The sequence below is a fragment of the Ranitomeya imitator genome, chromosome 6 (assembly GCF_032444005.1).
Source record: "Ranitomeya imitator isolate aRanImi1 chromosome 6, aRanImi1.pri, whole genome shotgun sequence".
NCBI classification, from domain to species: Eukaryota; Metazoa; Chordata; class Amphibia; order Anura; family Dendrobatidae; genus Ranitomeya; species Ranitomeya imitator.
Genome location: NC_091287.1, coordinates 77,170,117 through 77,186,053, shown reverse-complemented (window position 1 = coordinate 77,186,053; position 15,937 = coordinate 77,170,117). Strand labels below are relative to the sequence as shown.

Here is a 15,937-nt window from a genome sequence, read left to right as displayed (position 1 = left end):
CAGCCCCAGACACATCCCTCCACCCCTCATCTGTTGGCCCTGAGCAGCTAAGTAATAAATCCAAGGGTTCAGAAGCGTCAGTCCCCCTCCATCCTTGGGCCTCTACAATATCTCAAGTCTGATCCTCGGCTGCTTTTTTCCCCACACAAGATCCCTAAATATAGAGTCAATAGTACGAAACCACCGCCTAGGGAACCAGACAGGGGCTTTGTGCAAGACGTACAACTATTGGGGCATCAAAATCATCTTAATCAAATTAATTCTTCCCACTACTGAAAGATACAGTTTACACCAGGCCCCTACTTTACTCCTACTCTTACTCAGCAGTGGAATCAGATTCAAATCTGCATAGCTCGAAATCGGGAGTGACACCTGAATGCCCAGGTATTTAAACTGTCGCACCACTGCCAGCCTACTACCCTCCCCCGACTTTGGCAAATCAACAACACAATCATCTGCAGCCATGACAATGGATTTTTCCCAGTTATTTATAATCCCGATATAGACCCGAATGTTTTAATAATATCCATTGCTCTCAATAACGACTCTCCGGAATCCTCCAAAAAAAGCAACACATCCTCTGCATACAGGGATACTTTTTCTTCTACCACACCATATCTGAACCCTTTAACCAAAACCGTCCTTCTAATTATCTGCGCCAAAGGCTCCACTGCCAAAGCAAAAAGCAGCGGGGACAGTGGACACCCCTGCCTAGTCCCCCTATGAAGCGCAAAACTCCCAGACATTTGCCCGTTAACTCTGACCCTAGCGGTTGGGGAAGTATATAGCAACCGTATCCATGAAATAAAGGTCGGCCCATAAGCAAAGCATTCCAACACCCTCCAAAGATACTGCCACTCAACACTATCAAACGCTTTATGCGCGTCCAATGATACCATAACCCTACTGCCCCTATTGTCTGACGGCAGCTGCAAATTCAGAAAGAGTCTACGCAAATTAATCGCCGTAGACTTATTTGGCATAAATCCGGATTGGTCAGGATGAACAAGATCCTGAACCACACTTGCCAAACGACTAGCCAAAATCTTTACATCTACCATCAGCAACGAGATGGGCCTATAAGATTCCGCCAACCCCGGATCTCTTCCCTCCTTCGGAATGACCACCACCACCGCCTCCCTCATGGACGCCGGTAATTCACCCTCCTGAAGAGCCTCTTCAAAAACCTTTTGCAATCTGGGTGTTACCATCTCAAGTAATTGTTTGTAAATGACAAGACCTCTTTAAATAAAATAAAAACTAGATTAACCGGAGTTATTTATATTTTAGATGATGAAACAGGGAAGTAAACAAAAGTTTACTGAGGAAAGGAATTCAACAGAGACTATGAAGATACACAGACTATGAGTCTATTGATCGATATATCACAACAAAAACCAAGTGGCCTAGTTAGTTTCCCCAAGGTTGGGAAATCCTTATGCAGCGCTGTGTGGTTGTTACTTGTTGAAAGCTGCCATGTCAGACTAGCAGTGCATGCAATGAATGAAATGCACAAATGTTTGCTTTTCAGCAGCATCGATGGATTATTCATCAGTGATGCAAGACCTATTACATCACTTGACAGGGCAAGGACTTAGGAAGGCTGTTCGAAAACTTGTCTTGCTATAAGAAAGATCAATTGGGGACTTCAGAATTCTCCATAGGTGTTCTGTTGGTTTCAGATCAGGAGACATACTTGGCCACTGAATCACTTTCAACCTGTTCTTCATCAGAACATGTGTATTTTGGATTATTCATGTTGGAAAAAATGCACTTCTGCCAAGGGCACAAAGTGATGATAGCATCTGCTTTTTCAATAAAGAGCAGTGCATCTGTGAAGCACTAGTGTTGGGGAGAAACAAAATGCAGAAAAATGCATGGTGCCTACAGTGAAACATGGTGATGGAAATGTGCTTATGTGGGGCTTTCTGAATGTTGCTGGTGTTGGGGAGTTACATTTTATTAATAGTAAAATGAATTCACAGATGTACTACTCTATATTGAAAGACAAGATTTTGCCATCACTCTGTACCCTTGGTAGATGTGCACTTTTCCAATGATCCACAACACAACAATGATCTGTTGTGCTCCTGAAGAAGGACAGGGTGAAAGTGATTTTGTGGGCAAGTATATCTCTTGATCTGAAGTCAATGGAACACCTAAGGGGAATTCTAAAGAGGCAAGCTGAGCATCACCCTCCATCCAGCATCCAGGCTCTAAAAAAGGTTGTTCTTGAAGAATGGAAAAACCAAAGATGTTGCAGTATGTCACCAACTTACCTGTACATTCCATGCCCAGAAGACTTGGTGATATCCTTAAAAATCATGGAGGTCATACAAAATATTATAGTATTTTTTATGTGGGGTGAATTCACTTTTGCTGAAACTAGTTTGAGCAAAACTGAAGATTTTGTAATGAAAGTTATATCATTAATCTTACTTTCATGTTATTGACTAAAAAATGTTCTATGAAACTCAGTCTTGTCAAAATTTTGGAAATTGTTCTTGTATTCAGTGAGGTATTGATTAAAATCTCACCTTTAAAAGGGAATGTACTAATTTATGCCAAGCACTTTAAAAGATAGACAAATAGATCTTTAGATAATGAATGTTTCAAGTGTGAAAATATGTTTTTTTTTTACCGGTTGAACGCTTCCTTGCCTTTCCAGCATCCTTATACAGGGAACCCAGAATGTCTCCCATGGACCTTGATAACTTCATGTCGTGATGATGCTTTGGTCCGACAGGTTGTAGAAACTGGAAGTTATGGAATAAGTAAAAGACATTTTCATTAGGACATTAGTTCCTTGGAGTTTTAAGCAATGGCGTCCAAATTAGTTGTTATCCAACTTTCCCAAAAACTGGATATAAAAGTCAGAAATAACCAAATTAAATTTCAATATTCTAACAAAAGATTAAAATGTAATGACAAACGGGACTTTACTTACTATACTCTTAATTGGTGCTTTTGCTAATATCTTCAAGCTCTTGTGAGAGGGATTCATATCCATGTGTTCTATGGCTTTATCCAGGTCATCCTGATATTTCAGGGGTACAATTAACTGCAAATGGAAAAGAACATATTATTACAATAATTTTATTATTTTTAGATAATATGCATTATGGGGCAGATCTCCAAATTCTATCCAGTATGTAGACTTGATATTCTAACTCTAAACCATCTAGTAGTTTACTCTGTTGTTTGGCACCAAAACGTTGATGCATGTGGTCGCATTTCAAGCCAAGATTATATGGCACCTGTCAGGTCTGATAACACTATAAATCAGAAATTACAGAGTTAATGTGCAGGTTAACAGCGTTATGGAGGTGCCCAGCCACTGTACTGAAAGTGCCGCACTCAGGAAAAAAATACACTTTATTTCATCCAGGATCCGGCGGCTTTCAGTAACGCAGGCGTACCCGGAGCAGCTACAGTGGCGTCACACCCCAGCTCCGGCCATTTCAGCAAAGCACGAAGAAACTGGCTTGAGAATGGCAATAGCTGCAAAATGTTGTGCCTTTTCAAAGCTTTTACGCGACTTTTTGGGCACAAAAGCTTTGATGAATTCGGGCCCATGTCTGCATTAATAGCATTATCTGACCGGACAGGTTCTCTTTATAGTTGAGTTCAATAACAGGACAAGCAGAACGTTAGGTGTTAGTTAGTGGGGTCCTCATCTAACACAAATGCTGAGATCAGGACTACGACTGCACATGGTAGGAAAGGCTATATCTGCTGGCACTTTTGCTGATATTATAGCACCATTATTTAATCATGTCCGTCACATCAATAAATGTCCAACTACCAGATCATACCTGAGGATAGGAAATAGATCTTAATCTATAAGTGGGCAATAGGAGCATTGTGACCTGAAGTCATATTTTTGCCAGAAAAAAACAAACAAACTGGTAAAATAGGTCTCATGTTCCAGTAGTGAAGGCTTAAAGGGCATCTGTCAGTAGGACAATCCACCATAACCCATCGATATGGTAATGTAGGACATAGAAAGCTGAATAAAATGATACCTTGATATCTGCAGTCTGATATCTTATTCTAGAGAAATCCACGTTTTTCTTAATACATACACGGGATGTGAAGATCTATGGGCTTATTTTAAATAAAAAGGGGGTGTTACCAGCGAGAGACAATGATCGGGAGAGCAGACTGTCAGTCATTACATGTCTCATACTGGTTACGCCCCCTTTAATTTAAAATAATCTCTGGAGGCAGATTCTCAGGGAGATCTATGTCCGGCCCATAGATATTAACAGCTCATAAACATATTAAGAAAAATTTGGATTTCTCTGCGCTCGTCTTGTCTAAACAGGCTTTTAAACGACCGGCAATTGGCTTCTAGGAGATTGGTAGGTTGTTGTTTAATGGCCGTCATCAGCTAGTGTTAATACTGCCCCTTTGACATTAACTAATTCTAAAAACCTGTTGGAGGTGATGGCAGAGCGCACTGTATTACTCAGATGTGACTGATATTAACAGCAGTTCGACCATTGTGTAACGGCCAGTACTGTGGATGAATGGGGCACTCCTGAATGATCAGTGTTCTAGGACGTCTATGTGGCTCACATCACTTGGACTTTTGGGTGCACAGCAGACACCACCATCTGCACATTACTGCATCTCATGGATCTCCGTGTGAAACTTGCACACCTTGCATGAACATCTAGGGTACAATAACAAACTTGCGAGACCTGAATTGCATAATAGATGCATCATGGGATTTATATCAAACAACTTGGTCGCAATGGTAAATCTATACTACATATCACACCTAAAATTGTGTTTGCTCTTGTGGCTGCTGCTCAGCTTACTTGTAACCAGAATACCCAAGTCCTCCTCCAGTTCTGGAGTCCCGAGTATACTCCTATTTAATGTATATGCAGCAATAGGATTACTCCATCCTAGGTGCATTACTCTACTTTTATCTACATTAAACCTCATGTGCCAAGTGCTTGCCCATTCAGACATCTTACAATTTAAAAAAACAAACGTAGCTCGCTTTCTTTTTCTTTAACATCTGATTTGTGGATCTCTATTGAGCCCAGCATTACATTTCCCCCTGATTCTTATGTACCCACATAATCCACCTTGTTGATCCCAGCATTGCCCATCCACACCATGTACATGGACAGCCAATGTTGATGAGACAATGAGCATACGCAGTCTCCGCTCTCTGCGCATGCGCAGTTTAGCTACAGCACCAGAAGCAGCACATGTACACATCATTATTAGTGGAAACAGGCCGGGTTAGATCACGTGAATTTGATCTACAAGGAAAACATGGTGTCCAGAGTCTACAGGGAAAGCTAAAACGTTAAAAAATAGTAATACTTGGATTTTTATTAATATAAGAGCCTTCTTATTAGAAAGATAGACCTCCAATCACTAGAAAATGCACTAAAAAATCCCACATAAAATTAGCACCAAGAGGTCCAAAAAATGAAGTCCATGTAGTCCGATAAACCAGCTGCACCAGATCTCTCCCCAGTGCCTCTCTGGGGTGACACAATGTGATGACAGTATGCTAGCCCTGCAGCATTAACACACAGCATGAAGTCATCCCATAATAAGCGTTCTGGGACGCAAGAATCTATCAAAACAAAGCCGGCATTACCTCATTGTTTGCATAGTGCAAGTCCAATGTTTGGCCAAACACATCAGTAACTTTCTGCAGCACATCCTTAAGTTTTACTGGCCTTCTGAATTCAATGATCCTGGTATAAGGAGAAATAAGCCCAGATATCAGTAACATAAAACTATTTTAGAGTATCAAAATTACAATAAATGACATTCTGTTTAACGTCCTTTAAAATTCATACGGAATTAAATGTAATTATTCAGTAAAGAAAGAAAAACTTTTTTGCAACATTTTTCACTTTATAAAGATAAGTTCACACTTTTAAAAAGTGAATCTGTCACCAGGATTTTGTTATCTTACCTGTAAGCAGCATATGGTAGGAAGAGAGACCCTTACTCCTGGGATGTGTCATTTAGGTTACTGGGTGCAGCAGTTGTTTGTAGCTGTAGCAGAGCTCAGAAAGCTGCCCACACCACAGCTGTCTGGGTACATTGTCTATTGACAGTGAGCTGCTTATCAGAGGAGGGGGTGCGGTCAGACCACCTGGCACAAGGGCACTAGTCTGGGCATTAATAAAACACTCATTGTATGGAAACACTAGCACACATCCCTGAAATCTGTGTCTCAACCCCTACATTATGCTGTCTTCAGATTACATAGCAAAAACCTGCTGACAGATTCAATTTAACTATATAAATGATAAAAATGGGAGGAGATTGACCCCATTGATTAATATGGGGTCCATTTGGGTACCATTATGTAGCAAATTTTACAATAATAAAAAAGTACAGCTTGTAGATCTGTTTCTTCCATTCTAAAACCTGACACATAGCGGAACCCAGACATGCTATAATAATCAAGGGGCCCCTCTGCTTCTGTTTGCATCAGTTACACGACAGATTTTTTTTTTTTTTTACATTACTCCATGTTTCTGTTCCACTTTTAAGGACTGATAAATGGAGCAATGTATTGTCAATACGGAAGTGTGATTGTAGCCTAACATAATAAATGGATAATAAATGAATAAAAGAATATCTGCTGTAACCAAGTGCATCCAGAATAAGCTCACAGAATTTGCATAGAGTCTGGTTGTTACATCCATATCAACATCCATAAATGGGCTTTTTAGTTCAAATCCAAATAAACATGTAGTTTGTATGTTCTACTTTGCACCCCTTCCCCCTACGCTTCCCCAAGAACATGCTAATAGATTAGTAGTCTCCTTACAAAATTAACCCTAGAATAAGAAAACTAAATTGTAAGCTCCTGAGACTGATTAACCACGGTGTTCAGTGCTGCAGAATATACAACTATCTCTATAAACATTGTTCACATGTCCACTGGTTATTCTCCATTTTGGGATAAAAAAAAGGGAAATAAAACATTCCAGTACAGGATACATTTATAAGAAAGGGGATGGAAGTGATAAAGTGTCTTCCGCCTGCCTTCTAATATCTGATATCTCTCCTGGATGTCATAAGACTACTACATCCTCAGCTAAGTGATCACGTGGACAATGAATAGACTATAAAAACTGTGAAGTTAGATACTATACAATTTGAGGACTGTGAATGTGCTGGAGCCGGCACCAGCCATGCCCCTGATCAGAGCTCCCCGCAGATGACTCACATTTGCCTGTATTTCCATCCAGATCGTTTGTAACTAATTCCATAATTCCCTGGAAGTGTTATTAGGTCTCATGTGCGTGAGCGAGACGTAACGCAGTCTGATGGCTGAGACATGTTAAATCTCTTGTTATATTGATGTCCAGCAACAGAAACCTCAAGGGGCAGATTTGGCAAACTGGCTGCACTTTTCCAATGTGACTATTTTAGCCTTTTCCTATTTTCCGATGTAACCAAATACATGTCTCATTTGTTTTTACCAGTTCAGATAAACCACAAGTGTTAGCGTAATAATAACTCAGGAGCAAAGACTGGTTGGATTGGCTGGGACCTAAACTCCAGCCCCCTTGTCGTGCTCCGTAATATGGCAGCCAAAAAAAAATTCAAACGTGTCTGTGTGCACAGGATCAGGATTTTAGCACGTTCATGTCCTCTGCAGTGAAATGATGACAGCGAGACGTCTGCCGTCATCTGTACCTACACCGAGATCAACCATAACCCTATATCGTCACCGGAGCTGCGGATCAGGCTCGTCTAAGATAAGACGTACCATATCCAGACTGCGCAGGGCAATAACGCCTGATCAGGACTGCTACTAATAAAGAGAATTCATCTTTACAGTGGCAAAAGGAAAGGAAAATTCAATGGAAGGCAACGATGTGAGATTTTAGAATTATCACAATCCTAAAGCCCTCCATATACATTAGACTAATGTCGGACAAACCCGCCAATAATGACAGTCTAACGTGTATGGGACAAATGATTATTGGGGAAGTTTTAGGATCTGGCATATATGATTTTGGAAGTAATTTTTTTTTTGTTCTTCCAAAGAGGCCGTACTGGGCCTTGGCATAAAAAAGGAGGTTGACATGACAGGGTTTGAGGTGGGAAATTAAGTGAAAAGAGGGATTTGGGGCACAAAGAGTTAAAAACAGTGGCGTAACTTGAAACTCATGGACCCCGATGCAAAAGCTCCAACAGGCCCCCCAAATATTTAAAATCTTTAATAGCAATAGTCTTTTTCTATAGGCCAAAGGGACTTTTATGGTCCCCTAGGCTCCAGGGCCCGGGTGCGATTGCAACCCCTGCACCTGTTGTAGTTACACCCCTGGTTAAAAATTAAACCCATGGTTACTCTTTATTTCATAAATCAATAGTACATATGAAAATATCTCATCAGAAACTACACCTAATAAAAAACGCTGGTATTGAGTCACACACTGAATTATATCACAATGGCTACACTGTCCATTCCGCATTTCCTATGGAAAGTACCAGGCACAACGGCAAGGCTTCAGAGCACTGTGTTATTAGACGAAATGTCTGTACAGAGAATATTGCAGCTCTTACCTTTTCTCTCCATTGTATTCAAACTTGATCCGGGCGTCCTGCTGGGGGAAGACACCACACGGGTTAGTTATAGGTCAAAATAAGCAGTTTTGGGGTAAATAAACACACGGCGAATTTGGGGGAAGATTTTTCCTACAGGATTGTGTGTGTAAAATCCACACAGGAATATAGTAGCGGTTAAGTAAGATGATATCTTACAAATCCAATTCACATGTGGCGAAAAATGTTCTGTGTAGACCTTGACTTGTGGTGCGGATTTTGAAATCTCCAGCATCTCAATTCCGTCTCCAAGTTTTTGTTGTGAATCTCACACTTTGCAATGCATAGGAGGAAAGTAACATCTGAGAAATCCAAAGGTATCCCACGCAGGTTTGGACAGAAAATACGGTTGTGTGAACGAACCCTAAGGCTAGGGTCACACTGATCACACTGTGATCAGAGTTTGATCAGAGTGGGATCATAGTGTGATTCTATTTTCTTGGATGAGGAGAAGATGTATAAAATATTTCTTAATCTTCTACATTCTGTCACTCCATGTAGATGTCATACAAGTGCAGTTTGATTTATTCCACGGAGGCACTGACTCAGTGCAATCCGAATATCGGAGGCAAATTGTGCATGCTGGGTTTTTTTTCTTGGATAGACCTAGTTCGAGGAAAAATTTGGACATGTGCACGACCCCATAGAATAACATTGGTCTGAGTGCGATCTGATGTTTTGTCAGATCATACTCAGACTGAAAATATGGTTGTCTGCACCTAAAAATTCCATTATTCCTCATACAATTCTGCCTATAAAGCACCCCTCTGGTCTGTCTTTATATTCTATATATCACACTAGCTGAAGAGCCCGGCGTTGCCTGGGCATAGTAAATATCTGTGGTTAGTTAGAGCACCTCACTTCTCTTATTTTCCCATCACACCTCTCATTTTCCCAATCACATCTTTCATTTTCCCCCTCACATCTCTCATTTTCTCCCTCACACCTCTCATTTTCTCCCTCACTCCTCTCATTCCCCCCTAACACTTGTCATTTCGACCTCACATCTGTCATTTTCCGATCACTCCTGTTATGGACCTGGTGGTTAGGAGCACCCGGAACGACCTGATGGTTAAACTCACACAGGACAAGCTCTGGGAAGTGGGAGCTCTGCTGACCGCAACCCCTAATCCTATCACACAACTAGAAATAGCCGTGGAGCGTACCTAACTCTACCTAGACGTCTCTTCACAGCCTAAGAGCTAACTAGCCCTAGAGATAGAAAATAAAGCCTACCTTGCCTCAGAGAAATTCCCTAAAGGAAAAGGCAGCCCCCCACATATATTGACTGTGAGTAAAGATGAAAGTCACAAACACAGAAATGAAACAGGTTTCAGCAAAGGGAGGCCAGACTTACTAAACAGACCGAGGATAGGAAAGGTATCTTTGCGGTCAGCACAAAAAACTACAAAAGACCACAGACTCACGGTGCGGAGGTGCCACTCTGCATCCCAGAGCTTCCAGCTAGCAAGGCAAAATCATGATACCAAGCTGGACAAGGAAATAATGAACAAATAATAACTAGCAGGGACTTAGCTTCTGCTGGAGTAGACAGGTCACCAGAAAGATCCAAGAGCGAACTGAACCAGTACAAGAACATTGACAGCTGGCATGGAGTAACGATCAGAGTGGAGTTAAATAGAGCAGCCAGCCAAAGACTAAACTAGGTCACCTGTGGAAGGAACCTCAGAACCAGCAGCTCCACTCACAGCCACCAGAGGGAGTCCATGGACAGGACTCGCCGAAGTACCATTCATGACCACAGGAGGGAGTTCGATAACAGAATTCACAACAGTACCCCCCCCTTGAGGAGGGGTCACCGAACCCTCACCAGAACCCCCAGGCCGATCAGGACGAGCCAAATGGAAGGCACGAACCAGATCGGCAGCATGAACATCAGAGGCAACAACCCAGGAATTATCTTCCTGACCATAACCCTTCCACTTGACCAGGTACTGGAGTTTCCGTCTCGAAATACGAGAATCTAAAATGTTCTCCACCACATACTCCAACTCCCCCTCGACCAACACCGGGGCAGGAGGATCAACAGAGGGAACCATAGGCGCCACATATCTCCGCAATAACGACCTATGGAACACATTATGGATGGCAAAAGAAGCTGGAAGGGCCAAACGAAATGACACAGGATTGAGAACTTCAGAAATCTTATACGGACCAATGAAACGAGGCTTAAACTTAGGAGAGGAAACCTTCATAGGAACATAACGAGACGACAACCAAACCAAATCCCCAACACGAAGTCGGGGACCAACACAGCGCCGGCGGTTAGCGAAACGTTGAGCCTTCTCCTGGGACAATGTCAAATTGTCCACCACATGAGTCCAAATCTGATGCAACCTGTCCACCACAGTATCCACACCAGGACAGACCAAAGGCTCAACCTGCCCTGAAGAGAAATGAGGATGGAAACCAGAATTACAGAAGAAAGGCAAAACCAAAGTAGCTGAGCTGGCCCGATTATTAAGGGCGAACTCAGCCAAAGGCAAGAAGGACACCCAATCATCCTGATCAGCAGAAACAAAGCATCTCAGATATGTTTCCAAAGTCTGATTAGTTCGTTCGGTTTGGCCATTTGTCTGAGGATGGAAGGCCGGGGAAAAAGACAAATCAATGCCCATCCTAGCACAAAAGGACCGCCAAAATCTCGAAACAAACTGGGAACCTCTGTCCGAGACGATGTTCTCCGGAATGCCATGCAAACGAACCACATGCTGGAAAAACAATGGCACCAAATCAGAGGAGGAAGGCAATTTAGACAAGGGTACCAAATGGACCATCTTAGAGAAGCGATCACAAACCACCCAAATGACCGACATCCTTTGAGAGACAGGGAGATCTGAAATAAAATCCATGGAAATATGCGTCCAAGGCCTCTTCGGGACCGGCAAGGGCAAAAGCAACCCACTGGCACGAGAACAGCAAGGCTTAGCCCGAGCACAAGTCCCACAGGACTGCACAAAAGAACGCACATCCCGTGACAAAGAAGGCCACCAAAAGGATCTAGCCACCAAATCTCTGGTACCAAAGATTCCAGGATGACCAGCCAACACCGAACAATGAACCTCAGAGATAACTCTACTAGTCCATCTATCAGGGACAAACAGTTTCTCCGCTGGACAACGGTCAGGTCTATCAGCCTGAAACTTCTGCAGCACCCGCCGCAAATCAGGGGAGATGGCAGACAAAATCACCCCCTCTTTGAGAATACCCGCCGGCTCAGGAACACCCGGGGAGTCAGGCACAAAACTCCTTGACAGGGCATCAGCCTTCACATTCTTAGAGCCCGGAAGGTACGAAACCACAAAATCAAAACGGGAGAAAAACAGCGACCATCGAGCCTGTCTAGGATTCAACCGTTTGGCAGACTCGAGATAAGTCAGATTCTTGTGATCCGTCAAGACCACCACACGATGCTTGGCTCCTTCAAGCCAATGTCGCCACTCCTCGAATGCCCACTTCATGGCCAACAACTCTCGATTGCCAACATCATAATTGCGCTCAGCAGGCGAGAATTTTCTAGAAAAGAAGGCACATGGTTTCATCACCGAGCCATCAGAACTTCTTTGCGACAAAACAGCCCCTGCTCCAATCTCAGAAGAATCAACCTCGACCTGAAACGGGAGCGAAACATCTGGCTGGCACAACACAGGGGCAGAAGAAAAACGACGCTTCAACTCCTGAAAAGCCTCCACAGCCGCAGAGGACCAATTGACCACATCAGCACCTTTCTTGGTCAAATCAGTCAACGGTTCAGCAACACTAGAAAAATTAGCGATGAAGCGACGGTAAAAATTAGCAAAGCCCAGGAACTTCTGCAGGCTCTTCACAGATGTCGGCTGAGTCCAATCATAAATGGCCTGAACTTTAACAGGGTCCATCTTGATAGTAGAAGGGGAAAAAATGAAACCCAAAAATGAAACCTTCTGAACTCCAAAGAGACATTTTGACCCCTTCACAAACAAGGAATTCGCACGAAGGACCTGGAACACCATTCTGACCTGCTTCACATGAGACTCCCAATCATCCGAAAAGACCAAAATATCATCCAAATATACAATCATGAATCTATCCAGGTACTTTCGGAAGATGTCATGCATAAAGGACTGAAACACAGATGGAGCATTAGAAAGCCCGAATGGCATAACCAGGTACTCAAAATGGCCCTCGGGCGTATTAAATGCTGTTTTCCATTCATCGCCCTGTTTAATTCGCACAAGATTATACGCCCCTCGAAGATCTATCTTGGTGAACCAACTAGCCCCCTTAATCCGAGCAAACAAATCAGACAGCAGCGGCAAAGGGTACTGAAATTTGACTGTGATCTTATTAAGAAGGCGGTAATCAATACAAGGTCTCAAAGAACCATCTTTCTTGGCCACAAAAAAGAACCCTGCTCCCAACGGTGATGACGACGGGCGAATATGACCTTTCTCCAAGGATTCCTTTATATAACTCCGCATAGCGGCGTGCTCTGGCACAGATAAATTAAACAGTCGCCCCTTAGGAAACTTACTACCAGGAATCAAATTAATAGCACAATCGCAGTCCCTATGAGGAGGTAGGGCACTGGATTTGGGCTCATCAAATACATCCTGGTAATCTTACAAAAACTCAGGGACTTCAGAAGGAGTGAAAGGCGAAATTGACAGCAATAGAACATCACCATGTACCCCCAGACAACCCCAGCCGGACACAGACATAAATTTCCAATCCAATACTGGATTATGGACCTGTAGCCATGGCAACCCCAAAACGACCACATCATGCAGATTATGCAACACCAAAAAGCGAATATCCTCCTGATGTGCAGGAGCCATGCACATGGTCAATTGAGTCCAGTACTGAGGCTTATTCTTGGCCAAAGGCGTAGCATCAATTCCTCTCAATGGAATAGGATACTGCAAGGGCTCCAAGAAAAAACCACAGCGCCTGGCAAACTCCAAGTCCATCAAATTCAGGGCAGCGCCTGAATCCACAAATGCCATAACAGAATAGGACGACAGAGAGCAAATCAGAGTAACGGACAAAAGAAATTTAGACTGTACCGTACCAATGGTGGCAGACCTAGCGAACCGCTTAGTGCGCTTAGGACAATCGGAGATAGCATGAGTGGAATCACCACAGTAAAAACACAGCCCATTCCGACGTCTGTGTTCTTGCCGTTCAGCTCTGGTCAAAGTCCTATCACATTGCATAGGCTCAGGCCTATGCTCAGAGAATACCGCCAAATGGTGCACAGCTTTGCGCTCATGCAAGTGCCGATCGATCTCAATGGCCAAGGACATAGACTCATTCAGACCAGCAGGCGTGGGAAATCCCACCATGACATCCTTAAGGGCTTCAGAAAGACCCTTTCTGAAAATTGCCGCCAGGGCACACTCATTCCACTGAGTAAGCACAGACCACTTTCTAAACTTCTGACAATACACCTCCGCTTCATCCTGACCCTGACACAAAGCCAGCAAGATTTTCTCTGCCTGATCCACTGAATTCGGTTCATCATAAAGCAATCCAAGCGCCAGAAAAAACGCATCTACATCACGCAATGCAGGATCTCCTGGCGCAAGGGAAAATGCCCAGTCTTGAGGGTCACCACGCAACAAAGAAATAATGATTTTTACTTGTTGAATGGGGTCACCAGAGGAGCGGGGTTTCAAAGCTAGAAACAGTTTACAATTATTTTTGAAATTCAAGAACTTAGATCTATCCCCAGAAAACAAATCAGGAATTGGAATTCTAGGCTCTAACATCGGATTCTGAACCACAAAATCTTGAATGTTTTGTACCCTTGCAGTGAGATGATCCACACAAGAGGACAGACCTTGAATGTCCATATCTACACCTGTGTCCTGAACCACCCAGAGGTTAAGGGGAAAAGAAAGACAAAAGACACTGCAGAGAAGAAAAAATGGTCTCAGAACTTCTCTTATCCCTCTATTGAGATGCATTAATACTTGGGGCCAGCTGTACTGTTATGGACCTGGTGGTTAGGAGCACCCGGAACGACCTGATGGTTAAACTCACACAGGACAAGCTCTGGGAAGTGGGAGCTCTGTTGACCGCAACCCCTAATCCTATCACACAACTAGAAATAGCCGTGGAGCGTACCTAACTCTACCTAGATGCCTCTTCACAGCCTAAGAGCTAACTAGCCCTAGAGATAGAAAATAAAGCCTACCTTGCCTCAGAGAAATTCCCCAAAGGAAAAGGCAGCCCCCCACATATATTGACTGTGAGTAAAGATGAAAGTCACAAACACAGAAATTAAACAGGTTTCAGCAAAGGGAGGCCAGAATTACTAAACAGACCGAGGATAGGAAAGGTATCTTTGCGGTCAGCACAAAAAACTACAAAAGACCACGCAGAGTATGCAAAAAGACCTCCGCACCGACTCACGGTGCGGAGGTGCCACTCTGCATCCCAGAGCTTCCAGCTAGCAAGGCAAAATCATGATACCAAGCTGGACAAGGAAATAATGAACAAATAATAACTAGCAGGGACTTAGCTTCTGCTGGAGTAGACAGGTCATCAGAAAGATCCAAGAGCGAACTGAACCAGTACAAGAACATTGACAGCTGGCATGGAGTAACGATCAGAGTGGAGTTAAATAGAGCAGCCAGCCAAAGACTAAACTAGGTCACCTGTGGAAGGAACCTCAGAACCAGCAGCTCCACTCACAGCCACCAGAGGGAGTCCATGGACAGAACTCGCCGAAGTACCATTCATGACCACAGGAGGGAGTTCGATAACAGAATTCACAACACACTCCACTATTTTCCCTCACTCCTCTCATTTTGCACTCACACCTTTTCATTTTCACCTCACACCCCTCATTTTCACCTCAGTATATACATGTTTGCATCTCCCTTATATATAGTATACACCTGTATGTCATCTCCTGTATATAGCATATACCTGTATGTCATCTCCCCTGTACATAGTATATACCTGCTGTGTGTCATCTCCCCTGTATATAGTATATACCTGTATGTCATCTTCTATATATAGTATATACCTGTATGTCATCTCCTATACAGTGCCTACAAGTAGTATTCAACCCCCTGCAGATTTAGCAGGTAAACACATTTGAAATTAACTTGGCATTGTGACATTTGGACTGTAGATCAGCCTGGAAGTGTGAAATGCACTGCAGCAAAAAAAGAATGTAATTTCTTTGTTTATTTTTTTTTGAAATTGTGAAAAGTCTTTTCAGAGGGTCATTTATTATTCAACCCCTCAACCCACCAGAATTCTTTTTGGTTCCCCTAAAGTATTAAGAAGTAGTTCAGGCACAAAGAACAATGAGCTT

General features: G+C 43.0%; 1 protein-coding gene across 2 annotated transcripts in view; it reads right to left on the bottom strand.

Annotated features, from left to right (window-relative positions):
* LOC138641956 (mitogen-activated protein kinase kinase kinase 3-like) overlaps window positions 1-15,937 on the bottom strand; it is a 211,503-nt gene that overhangs the window by 58,485 nt on the left and 137,081 nt on the right. Inside the window, exons 4-7 of one of the 2 annotated variants that reach the window (XM_069729796.1) lie at window positions 8,569-8,609; window positions 5,630-5,729; window positions 2,948-3,061; window positions 2,642-2,756 (exon numbers count right to left, since the gene is read on the bottom strand). In XM_069729796.1, coding sequence (XP_069585897.1) covers window positions 2,642-2,756; window positions 2,948-3,061; window positions 5,630-5,729; window positions 8,569-8,609 — 370 coding nt within the window. The remainder of the gene's footprint in view (window positions 1-2,641; window positions 2,757-2,947; window positions 3,062-5,629; window positions 5,730-8,568; window positions 8,610-15,937) is intronic. The other variant, XM_069729797.1, reaches the window with a different exon arrangement.